Raw genomic sequence first — 15,860 nt, 5'->3', positions numbered from 1 at the left:
TCTGACCAAAACTAAGTTATTGCTCTCTCTGGTCACTGGGACCCCAAAGCACAGCTCCATTTCCTCTGGTTTAAGGGCACAGCTGTCCCATAGGTACTCAATGACCAGAAGTCCCACCTGCCTTTCTCCTGAGGCGGACATCTTCCTCCCAAATGGTTCCCAGACAGGCACCATCTCTCCATCAGCAAAAGATGGTTACTGGGTTTCTCTCCTCCAGGTCAGGTTAGCTCCTTTTGTCTTAAAAGTGGCTCCTTCTGTGCCAAATTTAGCACCTGGCCTAGAAGAATGTTCTGTTTGGTCCATGCAGTGTTTTTTTTTTTTTTTTTTAAAGATTTTATTTTTATTTATTTGAAGAGATAGAGACAGCCAGCGAGAGAGGGAGCACAAGCAGGGGGAGTGGGAGAGGAAAAAGCAGGCTCATAGCGGAGGAGCCTGATGTGGGGCTCGATCCCATAATGCCGGGATCACGCCCTGAGCTGAAGGCAGATGCTTAAGGACTGCACCACCCAGGCGCCCCCCATGCAGTGTTTTGAAAACTTTTCGAAAGGATTAGGTGATTGTGATAAAGTTAATTAGGAAAACAACTTGGCATTTTCTCATCAAGTTAAAGATATACTTATCAAAAAAGTCCAGCAATTCCCCCTCAGGTATTTACCCAAGAGAAATGAAAACCTCATTCACTCAATGACTTGCACACAAATGTACATAATTACTCCTAATAGCCAAACTACAAACAACCAAAAAGGTCCATCAGCTGGGGAAAGGATCAACAAGCTGTGACCCATCCATACCATGGGATAGCACTCAGTAACAACAAGGAATGAACCTCCACCTACAAAGAAGAATCTCAAAGGCAATATGCCCAAACAGAATCGAAACACAGAAGTTATATGCTGTATGATTCCATTTATAAGAAATTTTATAAAAGACAGAAAGCATATCATTGCTTACCAGAGACCAGGGATGGTGTGAAGAAACTGACCGCAAGGGAGTACAAGAGATTTTTTTGGTGGTGGGAGTGTTCTGTATCTTCATTGAGATGGAAGTCACACAATTGCAAACCTTTGTCAAATCTCATCACTTAAAATGGACTAATTTTACTGTATGTTATATTCATTTCCTATTGTTCTGTAACAAATTACTGCACACTCACTGGCTTAAAAGCCACACAAATGTATTATCTTACAGTCCTGCAGGTCAGAAGTCCAAAATGGAGCTCACTGCCCTAAAAACAAGGTGTCAGCAGGTTTGCCTTCCTTATGGAGACTCCAGAGGAGAATAGGTTTCCTCACCTTCTCCAGCTTCCTGAGGCTTCCCACATTCCTTGGCTCATGGTCCCCTTCCTCTATCTTTAAAGTAAGTAACATCAAACCGAATTCAGCCCACGCTGTCACTTCTCTCTCTTCCCTACGCCACCTTCTGCTCTTCAAGACCCTTGTGATTAGATTGAAGCCCCTGGAAAATGCAGGATCATCTTCCTATTTGAAGGTCAGCTGATTAGCAACCTCAATTTCATCTGTCCTTGCCATGGAAACTCTTACACTCACAGGTTCTGAGAGTTAGAATGTGGAGATCTTTGGGGACCATCATTCTGCCTACCACACGTGTAAATTATATCTGTATAAAAATAAATTTAAAATTCGATGGATTAATAATTGGAGAGACTTCATATAACTATCCAGAATTCTGCTTTCTCCCAGTAAATCTGGCCACACCAGGCATGAATAATTGCGTGGCTTAAATCTGTTGCAGCTGAGTAGCTGCCAACCCTCGAGAGAGGGTTTGGACTCTCTCATTTGCCTCAGTTTCCTTTCTTGTCTGCTTCATTCATACACATCGCCTGCCTGGGCACTATGATATTGAAATTGATCATCTCGGTCTTAAACTGTTGAGTCGAATGAAACCAGGACTCTCTGACTTTTCACAACTCATCTTCCCTTCTTGCCTAAGTTTTCCCCAGCCTTCCACCTAACCCATCTGGCTGATGTCTTCCCTCCAACAAATTGTAACACCATTTGTATGTTAAAGAACACATAGAATTCAAAATAGCTCAGGCAAGGCTGAACTCCCAAATCCACCACAGTATTTGAGAAAGAGGCGCTTTGAGCCCACAGGCTGAAACAGGAAAGATGAGAAGCAAAGCTTGATTTCAAGGTCCTTTTTTGTTACCCAAGACCAGATGTTTCTGTATACTCCCACCTTAGCCTAGAAGCTTCTCTAGCTCCTACCACGGGGCCAGTCACAGAGTAGATGCCCCCCAAATGTTTGCAACACCCAAAGTGCCATGTTAAATCTCATCAAGTAATTTTAATGAGGGCTCAATCTCTGTTAGTTTAGCACTAATGCAGATCCAATTCTAGGACCCCCTTCTTTATGGGATAATTTAGGCTTAGACAGGAAAAAATTCATATGTTCCACGACCTTCAACCAATTTACCAACCCTTGCCAGTCACCTCATTAAGACATGCTTCCGGTTGTTGAAAAGACTGGGTGAGGGAATGTGCAAATGGCTGAGACAGCTCATCTTCACTATGAATCACACAACCAGCATCTTCTCATTAGCAGGACAATGCATTTGATTCACATCTATGGTAAGCAGCCCGCTCTGCTCTGACCCACATTTTCTTTCGCCATATTTTGCCTCCTTTAATTTTGCCAAATTTAGAGCCTGGCCATTTATCTCCCAGCACACAGTTCTCAGACTGTTTTCCAACCTCTTTGCGGGTATCCTGCTCAAGCCTTACGAACACCATTTGTCTTGTGTATCACATAGTGTGATGGGCAACGCAGCCAAATAGCTCATCGAGGAGCGAGCATGAGAGTGAGGAATAGTGGTCAATATAATTCAACCTGTCCTCAAGTGGAGACATGTCCCGATGTTACATAAAAGATCAGTCACTTCTTAAAGAAGAAGCACCTCGAAAATTTGAGAAGGTTCCTTTAGGAATTACTTAGTTGCATAATTAGATTCCCCCATCATGCTTTGAACCTCAAACTCTGTTCTATTTAATCATCTATTTTTCTAAGGTTCCATTATAGGCATTAATTGTGCATTTTATGGAATTAATTATATAGGTATCCTCTGCATGGTCCAGTTGTGCCGAATGGCCACATTTGCTAGGATACCACACCCTTGGTCTTTAACCAGGATAGCCTTGGGACCCTCTAAAAGCAACTCAGAGCAAATCCAAACTCGATTTTGACAGAGACAGCTATACAAAATATAGATACTAAATCAGCTCATAAGAGAATAGGAACTTCCAGGTTATTCAGGACCAATGTCCCTGACATAAAAATTAAAGTTGGTTTACTTTTTACAAATGGAAGAATATTGCACTTGTAAAAAACAGATGGGCAGCTCTACCACTGTTCATCTTAACCATCTGGGCAAGTGGATGGATCACAATTTTTGGGGACCTCACTATGTATATGGAAGAAAAGTGATGTCCAGGTTCTCTAGCTTGTACCCTCATACATCAAGGAAGCCTTCTCTCCCTCTCCACAACACTGTGAATATCTCTTGCCCTCCAAACCAGTTCAGTATTATTGATGGAAATCCAGGAAATGGTCACATCCTCAAACAAGGAACATTTTAGATTATAATTTTTATGTCCCTCCAGGTAGAGGTTAATTTAGAAGCACTATAATTAGTTATCAAGACTTGGTAATCGTGCTCATTGTAAGCCTTGGATAAAGGATCTAATTAGGTTAATGATGAATTCAACCCAGCAAGGGTATTTTCAGAACAGTTCTTTTCAAGGAAACAAACATGTGCATGCCTTTTGTCTAGTTCAGAATATACAAATGTTCAGAGAAATGAGATAGGCAGTTCTAACAGAACCATAAGGATATCATAAGGCCTTATGTAAGAGAGAAAAAAGATCAGTGTTTCAGAGATAAGTTTGCAGTAGGGCCTGATAAGAAAAACATTGGAAAAAATTCTTAACTTTCAATGCCTTCAAAGGGTAGGTGGGTCATGGTGTGCTTCTGGTGACTGGAAGGTCCTCTGTTTGCTAAAACCACAATTGGTCGTGCTAGGAAATGAACTGTGTCTCCCTAAAATTAGTATGTTAAGGCCCTAATGCCCAATGTGACTATATATGGATATAGGTTTCTAGGAAGTAACTGAGGTCATAAGGGTGGGGCCCTAATCGAAGCTAAGAAAATGCTCTTTGATGACATGTTGATGACACAGCAAGAAGATGGCCAGGAAGAGAGCCCTCAACCAGAAACCAAATCAACTACCACCTTGATCTTAGACTTCCAAACCTTGAGAACTGTGAGAAAATAAAGTTCTGTTGTTGAAGCCACCCAATCCATGGTATTTTGTTATGGTAGCCCAAGCAGACTAACACAGGTGAGGTATGTACGTTTAGAGCTAGAAGCTGGGCAGAGCTGAATTTCTCTGTATACTCGGAGAAAGCAGGGTAGGCAAAGCAGTTAGATTCTTAGAGGCAGGAGACAAGGCAGCGAAGTCACATGCTGTGGGGGAGGGGGAGAGAAACATGTAATGCAGCCTTTGAAAGGCACACAAGTATCAAATAAAGATGGATGAGGTTGTGGGTTATAAGGCATGCAATGGAAAAACCTCTTCTGTCTTTTATGACATTTTCAGTGAGGTAGTTTTTAAATGACTGAATTCTGGGTTTAAACGTTTTCTCCTATGGCAAAGGATGGAGGCATAAGTCTTGCAAGGTTTGCCAAGGGGCTGTGACGGGGTTACCCAGAGAGGTGAGGGAATTGGTAGTTGCCACATAGGCTGTATATGCACACCGTAGGGACCATCAAACAAGTTTCTGGCTCCAAACTACCCTGTGGGCTGCTCTCTGAGAACATTTCTTAGCTTTGTCATGTCTGGAGGACATTTTGAAGAAATGAGGATCAGAAGACTGGTTCTAATTTCTAATCTTCACTTTTGTTTTTCACTCTGGGAAACAACAAAGTTTCTATGCAACAGGTTCACCATTCAAAAAATGGGAATAACACTTACTGTTGCTTTTGTTTCTAAGATAATTATAATAAATAAGCCGATAGATATAAAAATGCCTCTCAAAAAAAGGCATTACCAATTTTGTTTTCTCCTTTTTATTTTGAAATAACTAGGGTCATAGACACTTGCAAGATAATAGAGAGAGATCCCATGTCCTCTCCACCCAGTCTTCCTCAATGGTTAGAAATGCTTTGATCTTAAATTACTATGTACAATATCAAAAGCAGGAAACTGACAGTGGGATCGTGTGTGTGTGTGTGTGTGTGTGTGTGTGTGTGTAGTTCTATGTCATTTTATCCCACATGTGGATTTATGTAACTACCTCCATAATCAAGACAGACACCATTCCGGCAACTCAAAGATCTCCTGGGGGCCAGCCCACTGTAGTCACACCAGCTCCCCTTCTCCTCACCCTCTCTAATCTCTGCTAACCATTAACTTTTTCTCCAGTTTGATATTTGTCATTTCCAGAATGCTATGTACATGTACCTTTTGAGATTGGCTTTTTCACTCAGCAAAATGCCCTCGAGGCCTATTCAAGCTGTTTATCAAGTTCCTTTTGTTGATGAGTAATAGCATTCTGTGGTATTCTAGGACATTTTGGTTGTTTCTGATTTGCAGCTATTGCAAAAAAAAAAAGTGTTATGAACAATTATGTGTAGGGTTTTGTGTAGACATAAATTTTCATTTCTCTGGGTGATGGTAAATGTTCTAGGAGTACAGGTGTGGGTCATAGGTTAGGTCTGTTTAAATTTTTTTTTAAACAAACTGCTAAACTACTTTCCAGAGTAGCTGCACTATTTTGCAGCCAGCAATGTATGAGACATGCAGTTTCCCTGAATCCTTACCAACATTTGGTATTGCCATTAATTTGCTAAATAAATTTTTTATACTATCAAATGTTTTCACTGTCTGTTCCCAAGGCAAACCTTCATGTCAACAGCTCTTGGAGTAAGGATCTATATCCATAGTAAATGAAACCAACTTTAGGTGCTTTTATCTCTACTGGGGATCAAGTCCTAGTCCAGTGTTTAGGCTGGGATTCACATTTGCTTTGGGAAGCAGCCAGGGGTCTAGTCAGCTGTAATCCGAGGATAAGGAAGTCTGGTCTGCCGCAATGCTGCCGAGGATTCACATTGGCTAGGGCTCTCTAGACTGTTGTACCTAATTTTCTGTAACCAACACATAAAGGCCACACTAGCCCAAACTGTACCCAACCTCATTTGGCCCCAGACAGCACATTATTGCATGCCCAGTGCCTATTCTATTTAATCATCTATTTTTCTAAGGTTCCATTCTAGGCATTAATTGTGCATTTTACGGAATTAATTATATAGGTATCCTAATTAGGGCTAAGGTACCTTGTCACATGTTGGTAATCATGACTTCCTAACAGCAGGTGGCGCCCCTGAGGATTGCATCTTGCACAGAAAACTCTCTCCACCATCTCTCGAGAACAATTAAACCACTATCAAAATGCCTTGGTACAGTGGAAACTGAAGCTGTGCACGCTGACCTAAATTTCTTAGACTGGATGTGGGGTTTTTTGGGTCTGGGTGCTGACAGCCATGCCAGCCATCTAAGGAAGGATTCCCTCAGCTCCTGCCATTTCCTGAGCCTGTTTCTCTAGCCTTCCTGACCATTCTGTGAGCTACTCAATAGCCTTCTAATAAATTCCTGTTCTGGTTAAGTTAGCTCGAGTTGCTTTCCATAATTTGCATCTAAAAACTGACTAATACAGAAGGGGCATACTAAAATGTTAGATTATGAACCACATGGACATTTCTAAAAGATTTTCCAGAGGAAGAATGAAATGGTACAGCAGAGATGGTTAGTTGTCTCCCAATAGCCACTCTATCTGATCGGTGTTCTCTTTACTGCTTGGTATAGAAGGCTACACTTCCAAAACCTCCTTGTAGCTTGGTATGGTCACGTGCTGAAGTTCTGGCTAATGAGATTTAAGTGGATTTGTCTGGGATTTCCAGGGAGATTTTTAATGCCAGCACAGGTATATCTTTATATATCCTTCCTGCTTTGCCCTGCCTAGAATGTGGACCTACCGGCTGAAGTGTGCTCAGAATGGTGGATAAAAGGAATTGTGAGATAAAAAGAATTGGGCCTTTGATGGGTGGAACTACCATCCCAGCCCTGGACAGCCCCCATCCAGGCTTCTTTTAATATAACACAAGCTTATATCTTGCTCATGCCTCTGTTAATTTTTTTTCTCTTATATCCAGTCAATCCTAATTTTTTTTTCCCCCAGTAAATTCTAATCTTAACTAATAGATTGTAAAGAATGGGATGTGGAATTCTGGGAGAACCCAAAGTCCAGTGGTTTCCTAGGATTCAAGAGAAAGGATTCATTGACTTCCAGCTTCTATGTCCACATCTACTTAAAAATAAAGGTAGCTATTAGGCCTGATGCCAGGTGTAGTTACCTCATATGCTAATACATTTTGTTAACAATTGGTTTCATTTATAATCCTATTTATTTCATTTTCTGCATTTAAAAGCATTATTCTGGGAGGAGGTGTGCAGGCTTCACTGGCCACCTGAGGGATGGATGAGCAGGCCAGCTGTGTAGGGTCACCCAGCAGCGTCAGCAGCACACGCATCTGCAGATCTTCACACCCACACATGAGCAGGAAAACTGCCATATTTTTAAAGCCCCTATCTCTGTTTTCAGACTGTGAGTGTAAGATCAATGTGCTTGGCACAGTGTCTGGGACATAGAAGGCTCTCAACAAGTGACCTCTGCCCCTCTGTTTCTGAGGAGCTTGAATGGCAGTGGGAAGACCTGAGCACATTGATAACTGGCTTAATGCACAATAGAAGAGGCGACTCTGAGTTCACCACGTACACCTCCACGCCTCAAAGATCAGAGTGAGAATGTTGTAAAGCACTTCCCAGTACTGTGCAGGACTGGCAGGGGGTGGGGTGGGTGGCAGGTGGGGGAGCTACCTATATCTCAGCTGACAACGTTTCCCCAGGTGATGTCCTTCACGTGAGGAGAGCAGCGGGAGGGCTGGGGGTGGGAGAGCTTGTGGCTCTAAGAACGCAAGGCTTCCAAAACCCCTGAACAATGACACATACTCACTACAAAAATAGCCATACACTTAAACAGTGAGAAGGCCTCAAACCCATTTCTTAAGCCTTTAGATAGAAACTTTATCATTATTATTTTGGGGGCCAATGTATCTTATTAATGCCTGGGGAAAACTGAATCAGAGACTGGAGGAAATCTGAGTCTAAGAGTCATTTTGTTGAAATCAAAGATTAGATGGATCCTAAAATGGACAAATTAAGAAATAACACTGGTGTACATTGATGTACCAAGTGGGTTCTCCTTGCAATGTCTTACTCTGATACTTGAGAATAAAATCTGCAGTGTCATGACATTCAATGAGGTACAGCTAAGATGGGTGGCAGGGCTTGGGGCCACTTGGCTGGGCTGGTAAATGGGACCCAGCTGTCATTGTAGCCCTCCCCTGCCACCCAGAGTGGGCGCAGAATACTTGGCACACCTTACACGCTCTGTGTCTGAATGCTTCCCCTTCCTAAACACCTCCACAACCTTCAAATGATAAGCACACAGCTGAGAGAATATGGTTAGGAAAAGGAGAGTAAGGTCTTTTTACTCTTTCAGTAACGTCTTCGTACGCTTACCTCAACGTTAGCCCCATCTGTGGAAAGAAAAGACTGCACTTAGTGACCGTGCGTATCAGGCACGGTGTAACCACTGTTGTACACAGTCCTTGAACACAGCAACACTATGCGGTATTAAGCCTGCTTTATAGACAAGGAGACTGAGGACCAGACAGCCCAAGTAACTGTCCTAGAGGTGGCAAAACTAGAGAATGGCTGAGCCGGCTTGGAACCAGGGCATGTCTTACATCTAACCCCATGCCAGTAACCACTCTGCCTGCCGCCAGGATCCAGAGCGTAGGACAACTTGCTGCAAGACAGAAACGGCTCTGCCACTGTTTCTGTAACCTGCAGGGCTGGCCAGCGTCTCGGCCACCAGGTTAGGGCAGTCAGGTTCTTGTCCTTCCTACCTGGTGAGAGTGGTCCCGTGGCCTTTAAGGTGGGTCTTTGTATAGTTTGTGCCCTCCAAATATTAATTCATCCAACAAATAACTGAATGGAAGATCTGGATTCATTGAGTTCCAGGTAATCCAGGTTTTACAGTATTATTTTTTTCTTTGAATCTCTCTCATTATCTTAATTTTTTTCTGATTTTTCCTTTCTCTGACTCCTCTGACCTCCTCACCCACTAGGTGAGGTTTACCATTTGGGACTTTTGAGCTCATTCTCCCTCTTCCTGTAGCTCTCATCTCGAGCTGGGCTGCATTGATGGAGTCTGGATGTCTGATGTAGATGAACCTGACAGCAGTAAGAGCTACCGTTTGTTAAGCCCTATTCATGCCCTGGGTGTTCTAACAGGACTGTCACACTTAACCCCCACTGAGATGCAGGAAATGGGATGGGAGGAGACTGAAAAGCTTGACAAAGCTCATACCCAGAGGCAGTGCGGCAGTGACTCAAGATCAGCACCCACTCCCCCCCAACCCTTCCCTTGGCTACAGTGCTCTTCCGCTTGTGAACAAAGCCAACATACCCTTGCCTATTTCCTTCTTCAACCAAACAGCCATTTGACTATATCGTGCTCCCTTCACCCAGTTCCATCGTTAGGGAGAAGAAATGTATTAGCTTCACACATCTTGGAACTAAAGGGGGGGTAGGGACATCTTGGTCAGGAATATGTGAGGTTTTAAGCCCAGGCCTTGTGCTGTGGCTGGCGGGGGTGGGGGTGGGTACTAGGGGTGGGCCTGGGCTTTATGGTGCCCCCTGGGAGGCCTGCAGTGAAGGGTGGGGGAGATGGAGGTGTGGGGCGGCTCCAGGGCGGAGGGCAGCCCCATGTGCTCTGGGCTTTAAGAGCTGAGGCATTTTGTGCTGAACCGAGAACCTTCCCACTTAGCTAACTGAATGTCCTTGCTGCACACTGTGGTGCACCTCAGCAGGGGACAAACCTCATCTGATGTGCACGCGAATTTAAAACAGAAAATGACGTTGGAGGGTTTAATGGAGCAGACAGTGCTGCAATCCCAGGGCAACTCCAAAGCCTGGGCCAACGTGCAAGCTCTCAGCCAAAGAGGGAAAGTGCTGTGAGTCAGCAACCTGTCCCATTTCCTCCTGAGGCCCAGGGGCTTCCATTAAATGCTGCATGTCCTGATTACTGAGGGGAGGGAGGCTGAAGGAAAACCGTCATCCCTGTGCTATCTCTTCTCTCACAGGGATCCCAGAAGCTGGAAGGAGCTGGTCACAGGGGAGGTGGCCAGGAGGAAAGGTGAAGACATTCAAACAGGGCCTCCTAGGGCTGTGTCAGAGTGGGCAAGGTAATTTTATGTTGGGAATCTCCAGATGTTGGTGACTATCTGCGGGGAAATCTTCAACCCCTCCAGCAACGGTGTGAAGGTAAAGTACCATCATGATCCGATGCCAGTCCAAAGACGAGGCCTCGGTGGGCTGGGTGGATCCCTCTGTCCATCAGCAGACCCTGGCCACAGCCCACATGTTAACTCAGGAGCCCTTGCAGCAGTCCAAACCCCCTTCTGGCCTTGTCTGACTTCCTAAGACTCGTTTCAGATTTCCTTTGCCATCCTTATTGACCACTCACAGTCTCTTTGTGTAAGGAGTTTGTCTGGAGTCGGAATTTAGGTCACTTGGTACCCGGCTCAGGACTTTGTGCACTGACTGCTCTGCCACAAAAGCAGAGAGACAACGCCACAAACACCTTCTTATCTGCATCACTTATCATTTAAATTGCTTGCAGAGTGGATGCCAATTTTTTATTCTTTCCCTCTCAGCACAAATCCTGTTACTGTTGTGAGAAGGGCCAGTAACTGGCTCTGAGTCGCTTTATAATGCTCCCAAATTGCTCCCTTGCTGGGTGAAAACTCCCTATTGCTGTCTGGGTGGTGGCGCTCAGAGGTCTTCTGAATGAAAGAGGATGGCGGGCCAGGACCCACATACTCTCATTTTTCTATGGGCTGTGACATCATCTATATAAGGCAGAATTTCAGAGGAAAAAGAAACTTTCCATTTTTTCAGAGGTTGCAGGGAAAGTGGATGGACTTAACAGCTCTTGTCTAAGTAAAGTAAAAAGATGTGGCACTGAGAAGAAGACAGAGCAAGATGTCAAAGTTACTTTTTAAGTGATTCTAAGCCATACGAGTGGGAAAGCCCTTTAGCCTGGATGAAACCAACAATCTGGAAAGCTAAACACCCACTGAATAACTCAACCATGCCAGTCAGGCTCACTCTTCTCTTTGTTCTCATTTACAGCCCTCCCTATACATACATGATGAAGTCCCAGGGGCTTCCCAGATCACCCACTGTGAGAGGTAGGAAGCTGAAGATTCTCAAACCTGGCTGCAGTGATCCAGCTTTAAAAGCCATCCATGCAGAGTCCCCAACCCAGATAATCAGATTCGATTGATCTGGGATAGGACCAAAGCATGGGTATTTTCAGGGGCGTAAGGGAAGTGGTAAACTTTTATGAAAAAGTATTTATTAAAAAAAAAAGTATAACATCCATATAGTGATGTATGCAAATTTTAAGTACCCAGTTTAATGCGTTTTTATAAATGACTACTCCTGAAACACCTTCCCCACACCAAGATACAAAACATCATCATCCCCTAGAAGCCTCAGCACCGGATTTTTAAAACTAAGTTCTTTTCTTTTGAAATAATTCAAACTCTTCAAGTTGCAAGAGCATAACAATGATTTCTCGATTTCTCAACATTTGCTGCAACATGGACGGCACTGGAGGAGATAAAGCTGAGTGAAATAAGTCAAGCACAGAAAGACAATTATCGTATGGTTTCTCTCATCTATGGAACATAAGAACTAGGAAGATCGGTAGGGGAAGAAAGGGATAAAGAAAGGGGAGGTAATCAGAAGGGGGAATGAAGCATGAGAGACTATGGACTCTGAGAAACAGAGGGCTTCAGAGGGGAGGGGGGTGGGGGAATGGGATAGGCTGGTGATGGGTAGTAAGGAGGGCACGTATTGCATGGTGCACTGGGTGTTATACGCAACTAATGAATCATCGAACTTTACATCAAAAACCAGGGATGTACTGTATGGTAACTAACATAATATAATAAAAAAAATATTCATTTAAAAAAAAGAGCATAACAATGAACTCAGCAAGGGAGATAAAATCTCCCCTGCTGATATTAATATGCAGACGGGCTTGTTTGCAATAATTGTTGCATTTGCCACATTTCTGGCCATGGAGAGCCTTCAATAAAACATGGGCGTAAGGTTTTAATGATCTGTTACTGATTGCTTAGCCAGGTCATTATTTCTCAAGCTTCCTTTAACATATAAATTAATGTCAGTCTCAGATACACCTAATTTTGTTGTATTGTGATTGGGTTTTTGCTAACTTTTTATGAATTGTTTATGATTCACAGCCTCAGCTCTTTCTAGTTACGTATGGACTAGGCAGCCCTTGTTGCTATAAAAAAGAAAATCTTATGTGTGCTTGAGAAACACAGAGGTGGGATTACACTCATTCTTTGTGGGTCAGCCACTGACTGATGGCTGGCAGGGCCACAGGCAAAATCTGGAGCCCACCATAGCTCGAGGGTAGAGATGTGTACAAGGCAGGGATGTCTGAGGAACTAAATACCTAGTGAGGAAAGACAAAAACAAGAGCGATCTATGCCCAGGCCTGGTGGAAATGTGCAGAATGCAGAAGCCAGTCTGAGTTACGAGCTCAGGAAGACCAGCAAGAGAAATTCTGAGACACAATGGGAAGGGGACCAGGAAGGAGACAGCAAAAACCCAGGAGCCAAGGAGCTCTGCTGCCATCAGAGGCTGAGACACAAGGCTGGCTGCAAAACGAATCCAGCGGCCGAGTGGAGCTGCCAGCAGCGGCTCGCTGTGTGAGCACCAGGCGGAGCTGGCCACAGGGGCTGCAACCGCATCCACCTGGATAAGGCACCCCATTTTCATTTGTACAAAGCTTGCATACGGACTAGGGCAGCTCCAGGAGCCATGCTGAGCAACGCTGGGCTCTGCACAGGCACTGTGTCTCCTTTTGGTCTCCTTACACACAGTTCCTAGGAAGCAATCCTTTACAGGGCAGCTAAGTGACTTTTCCACCCAGAAATGCCAGCTAGGTGGGGTGGGAGCTAGACGCCTGTCTACACAGAGGCAAGTTCTGAGGGTGGCTGAGGGCTTCAGGGCCCAGACAAAGAAGGTGAAGCACCTGCGATTCCTTGGACGGTGGGAGAAGACAAGCCTTAGGGTGGACTCCATGAGCCTGTGTGAGGGTAACTCTGCCCCTGAACTGACCAGAGTTTAAAAAAGGAAAACCCACCTCTTGAGCCTGGCACACTCAACTGAAGTGTTTGGCAAGGAAAAGTTCTCTTTAGGCCAAGTAACCTTGTTAACAAGTCTTCCTTCTTATTGTTATATACAATTTTGATGTGCATTTAAGTTTTTAGGTTTGTTAAAAGAAAGAGCGTGACAAACATGAATTCTGTAACTCAGTATGGTAAAACAAATTAGAATGCATTTGAATACTAAGTCTCCATCTTGTCTGTGATCTGAGCAATGAATCAAATTCACCCAGGGTTGTTCCCTAACAGAACTAGGCTTTATTGTGAAAATTGCTCTGTTATAAAACAAAAGCAGGAAAAAAAGAAAATGGTCCCAAAGTGAATTTCTGAAATCTAATTTTTTACCTGATGATCACTTAGATTTTAGGTTGAACCAAGAATGAGTTTTTGAAGTCCACATGTGGTTTTAATTTACACAGTATTCATAATTTGTAAACTTCAACATACCTGCTATTTCTCTCTCTCTCTCTCTCACACACACACACACACACACATACACACAGACACACACAGATACAGACACAGATGCAGACAGACACACACACACCCAGAACATCTTCCCTCCCCTTTGCCTTATATATCAAATTTGATTCTTGGATTCTGTGAACCTCTCCCTGCATTTCACTGTTTGTGGTGAAGCACCTGGAAGTTTCTGGCTCCTAAGCAGGACAACGCTTACTGCTCAGAAACAGGAGGTGGCAGGAACGGCAAGTGCTGAGAAGAAACTGAGGAGGGATCTGGGCAGCAAGGACAGTACAGTCACCTCTTAAGTTCCGCAAGCAGACGTTGCACGAGAAGACAGGAGTCTTCCTGCTCTCACCAGTTCTGAGCAGCCAGAAGAGGTGGGGCTGATGTGGAGCTGAGCTTTGGAGGGGACCCAGGGGGGACAAATGAAGGTACCTGTGTGCTCCTGATGTGTAGGACAGACCCCCAAACAACAGTAAGTCCTGTTGCCTTATATACTATGACCTCTGTCTCCTCTCATGTCCATCTGGGTGGGGACCCCAGAGTTGATAGCACATAGAAAGCCAATGAAAGTGATCACTTGAAAAACAGCAAAATGCAATAATATTCCTACAGGGCCCCTGGGATGGTCCTACCTTACACAGATCTCTGTACTAGGGGGGAAATCCTAGATATTACAAAAGGGAAAAACTTGATCATGACAGTGTGTTTCTCAAACCAGCGTTTACAACACAGGGAAGGGATGGAATGGAGGCTGAAGGAAAATAAGGTGGCTGCCTGGCCTGTGTCAGGCCAGCCTCTTACCGTAATGTGGGATGATGGCCCAGGCCATGGCAGAGGCGTAGATGCCACCGATCATCCAGAACATGCAGAGCCAGCTCAGATGCTCACCCCGCTTCTCTCGGGCCAGCACTTCAGCAAAGTAGGAGAACACCGTGGGAATGGCTCCTCCGATCCTGCCGAGAGGGACAGAGAATACGTGAAATCAGAGCCAGGACAGCTATGGGAGATGCAAACGGCAGAAGCTCCCAACACACGCTCTCTCTCTATACAGCGTATCCAGAGATGTATATTTTCTATCATTTTATAACTTTAATATTATAATCTCTGTTCAATAAAGGTTTATGATCAGAACCTGCAATTAAGCGATGTTACCAAAAGGTGGCAGTGGTGCCCTAGCCACATGCTTTATAGAGCTCAACTTGCTTAAGAATCTGAGGGGCTTTCTGCTCAGGATTGAATGTTCTACGTATTTGCAAAAATTACAGTATTGGTGGGTCCAATCTAGTGAATATTTTAATTATCACATTTTTACAAAGAGGTACTGTGATATGTCCTACCCATGACATGGTGACTTTGGAAACAGCTTCAAATACTTCTGGGAGGCTGTCTGCAGCTGGACTTAACTAGCTACTACTACCCTGCAGCAGCTGGCCCTGCAGCCCAGTCAGGCTGTTGTGTTGATGAACACAGGCCCAACAGGGTTGCTTCCTGGACTGTTCTGGTCTCAACCCAGTAGATCTCGTTGCTGCCTGAGTACATGTGCATGTGCACTGGTAGAATCAAATAAGGCTGCCGGCTTCCATACCAATAGAATGGGGTACAATGCTTCCTTCCGGTAGGGGAACTATAAGAGATGTTGACATGAACAGTGACTTCCATTCAGGTTAAGGGTTCTCCAATGAGAGTCTATGGAATAAATATTTTGTTCATTCTAGGCAGATGGGCCCTAGATCTCATCCAAATTTCAAACAGGTATTGACCCCTAAGTTTTAAAAAAACACTGCCTTGGGAAGTAGGGTAATATGGGAAAACATTACTTACCATCATTCCACAAAATATATCGATTCTTAAATATTTTTTTGAAAGATGTACAATAATACATTTAAACAAATTGCAGAGAAAACACTTAGCAATACAGTTTTAAAAGTATGTGCCTAATTCCTTTATGTTCAGACTTCTGTAAGGTAGATTGCTATTGACATTTC

At 44.0% G+C, this 15,860-nt stretch overlaps 1 protein-coding gene across 1 annotated transcript in view; it reads right to left on the bottom strand.

Annotated features, from left to right (window-relative positions):
- The window catches only part of SV2C (synaptic vesicle glycoprotein 2C), a 437,234-nt gene that overhangs the window by 75,901 nt on the left and 345,473 nt on the right, over positions 1–15,860 (bottom strand). The window contains exon 5 of the mRNA XM_048220957.2: positions 14,677–14,828. Within this exon, the coding sequence (XP_048076914.2) occupies positions 14,677–14,828 (152 nt within the window). The remainder of the gene's footprint in view (positions 1–14,676; positions 14,829–15,860) is intronic.

The sequence above is a fragment of the Ursus arctos genome, unplaced genomic scaffold (assembly GCF_023065955.2).
Source record: "Ursus arctos isolate Adak ecotype North America unplaced genomic scaffold, UrsArc2.0 scaffold_5, whole genome shotgun sequence".
In the NCBI taxonomy this organism is placed as follows: domain Eukaryota; kingdom Metazoa; phylum Chordata; class Mammalia; order Carnivora; family Ursidae; genus Ursus; species Ursus arctos.
This window is presented reverse-complemented; position numbering and strand designations above follow the sequence as displayed.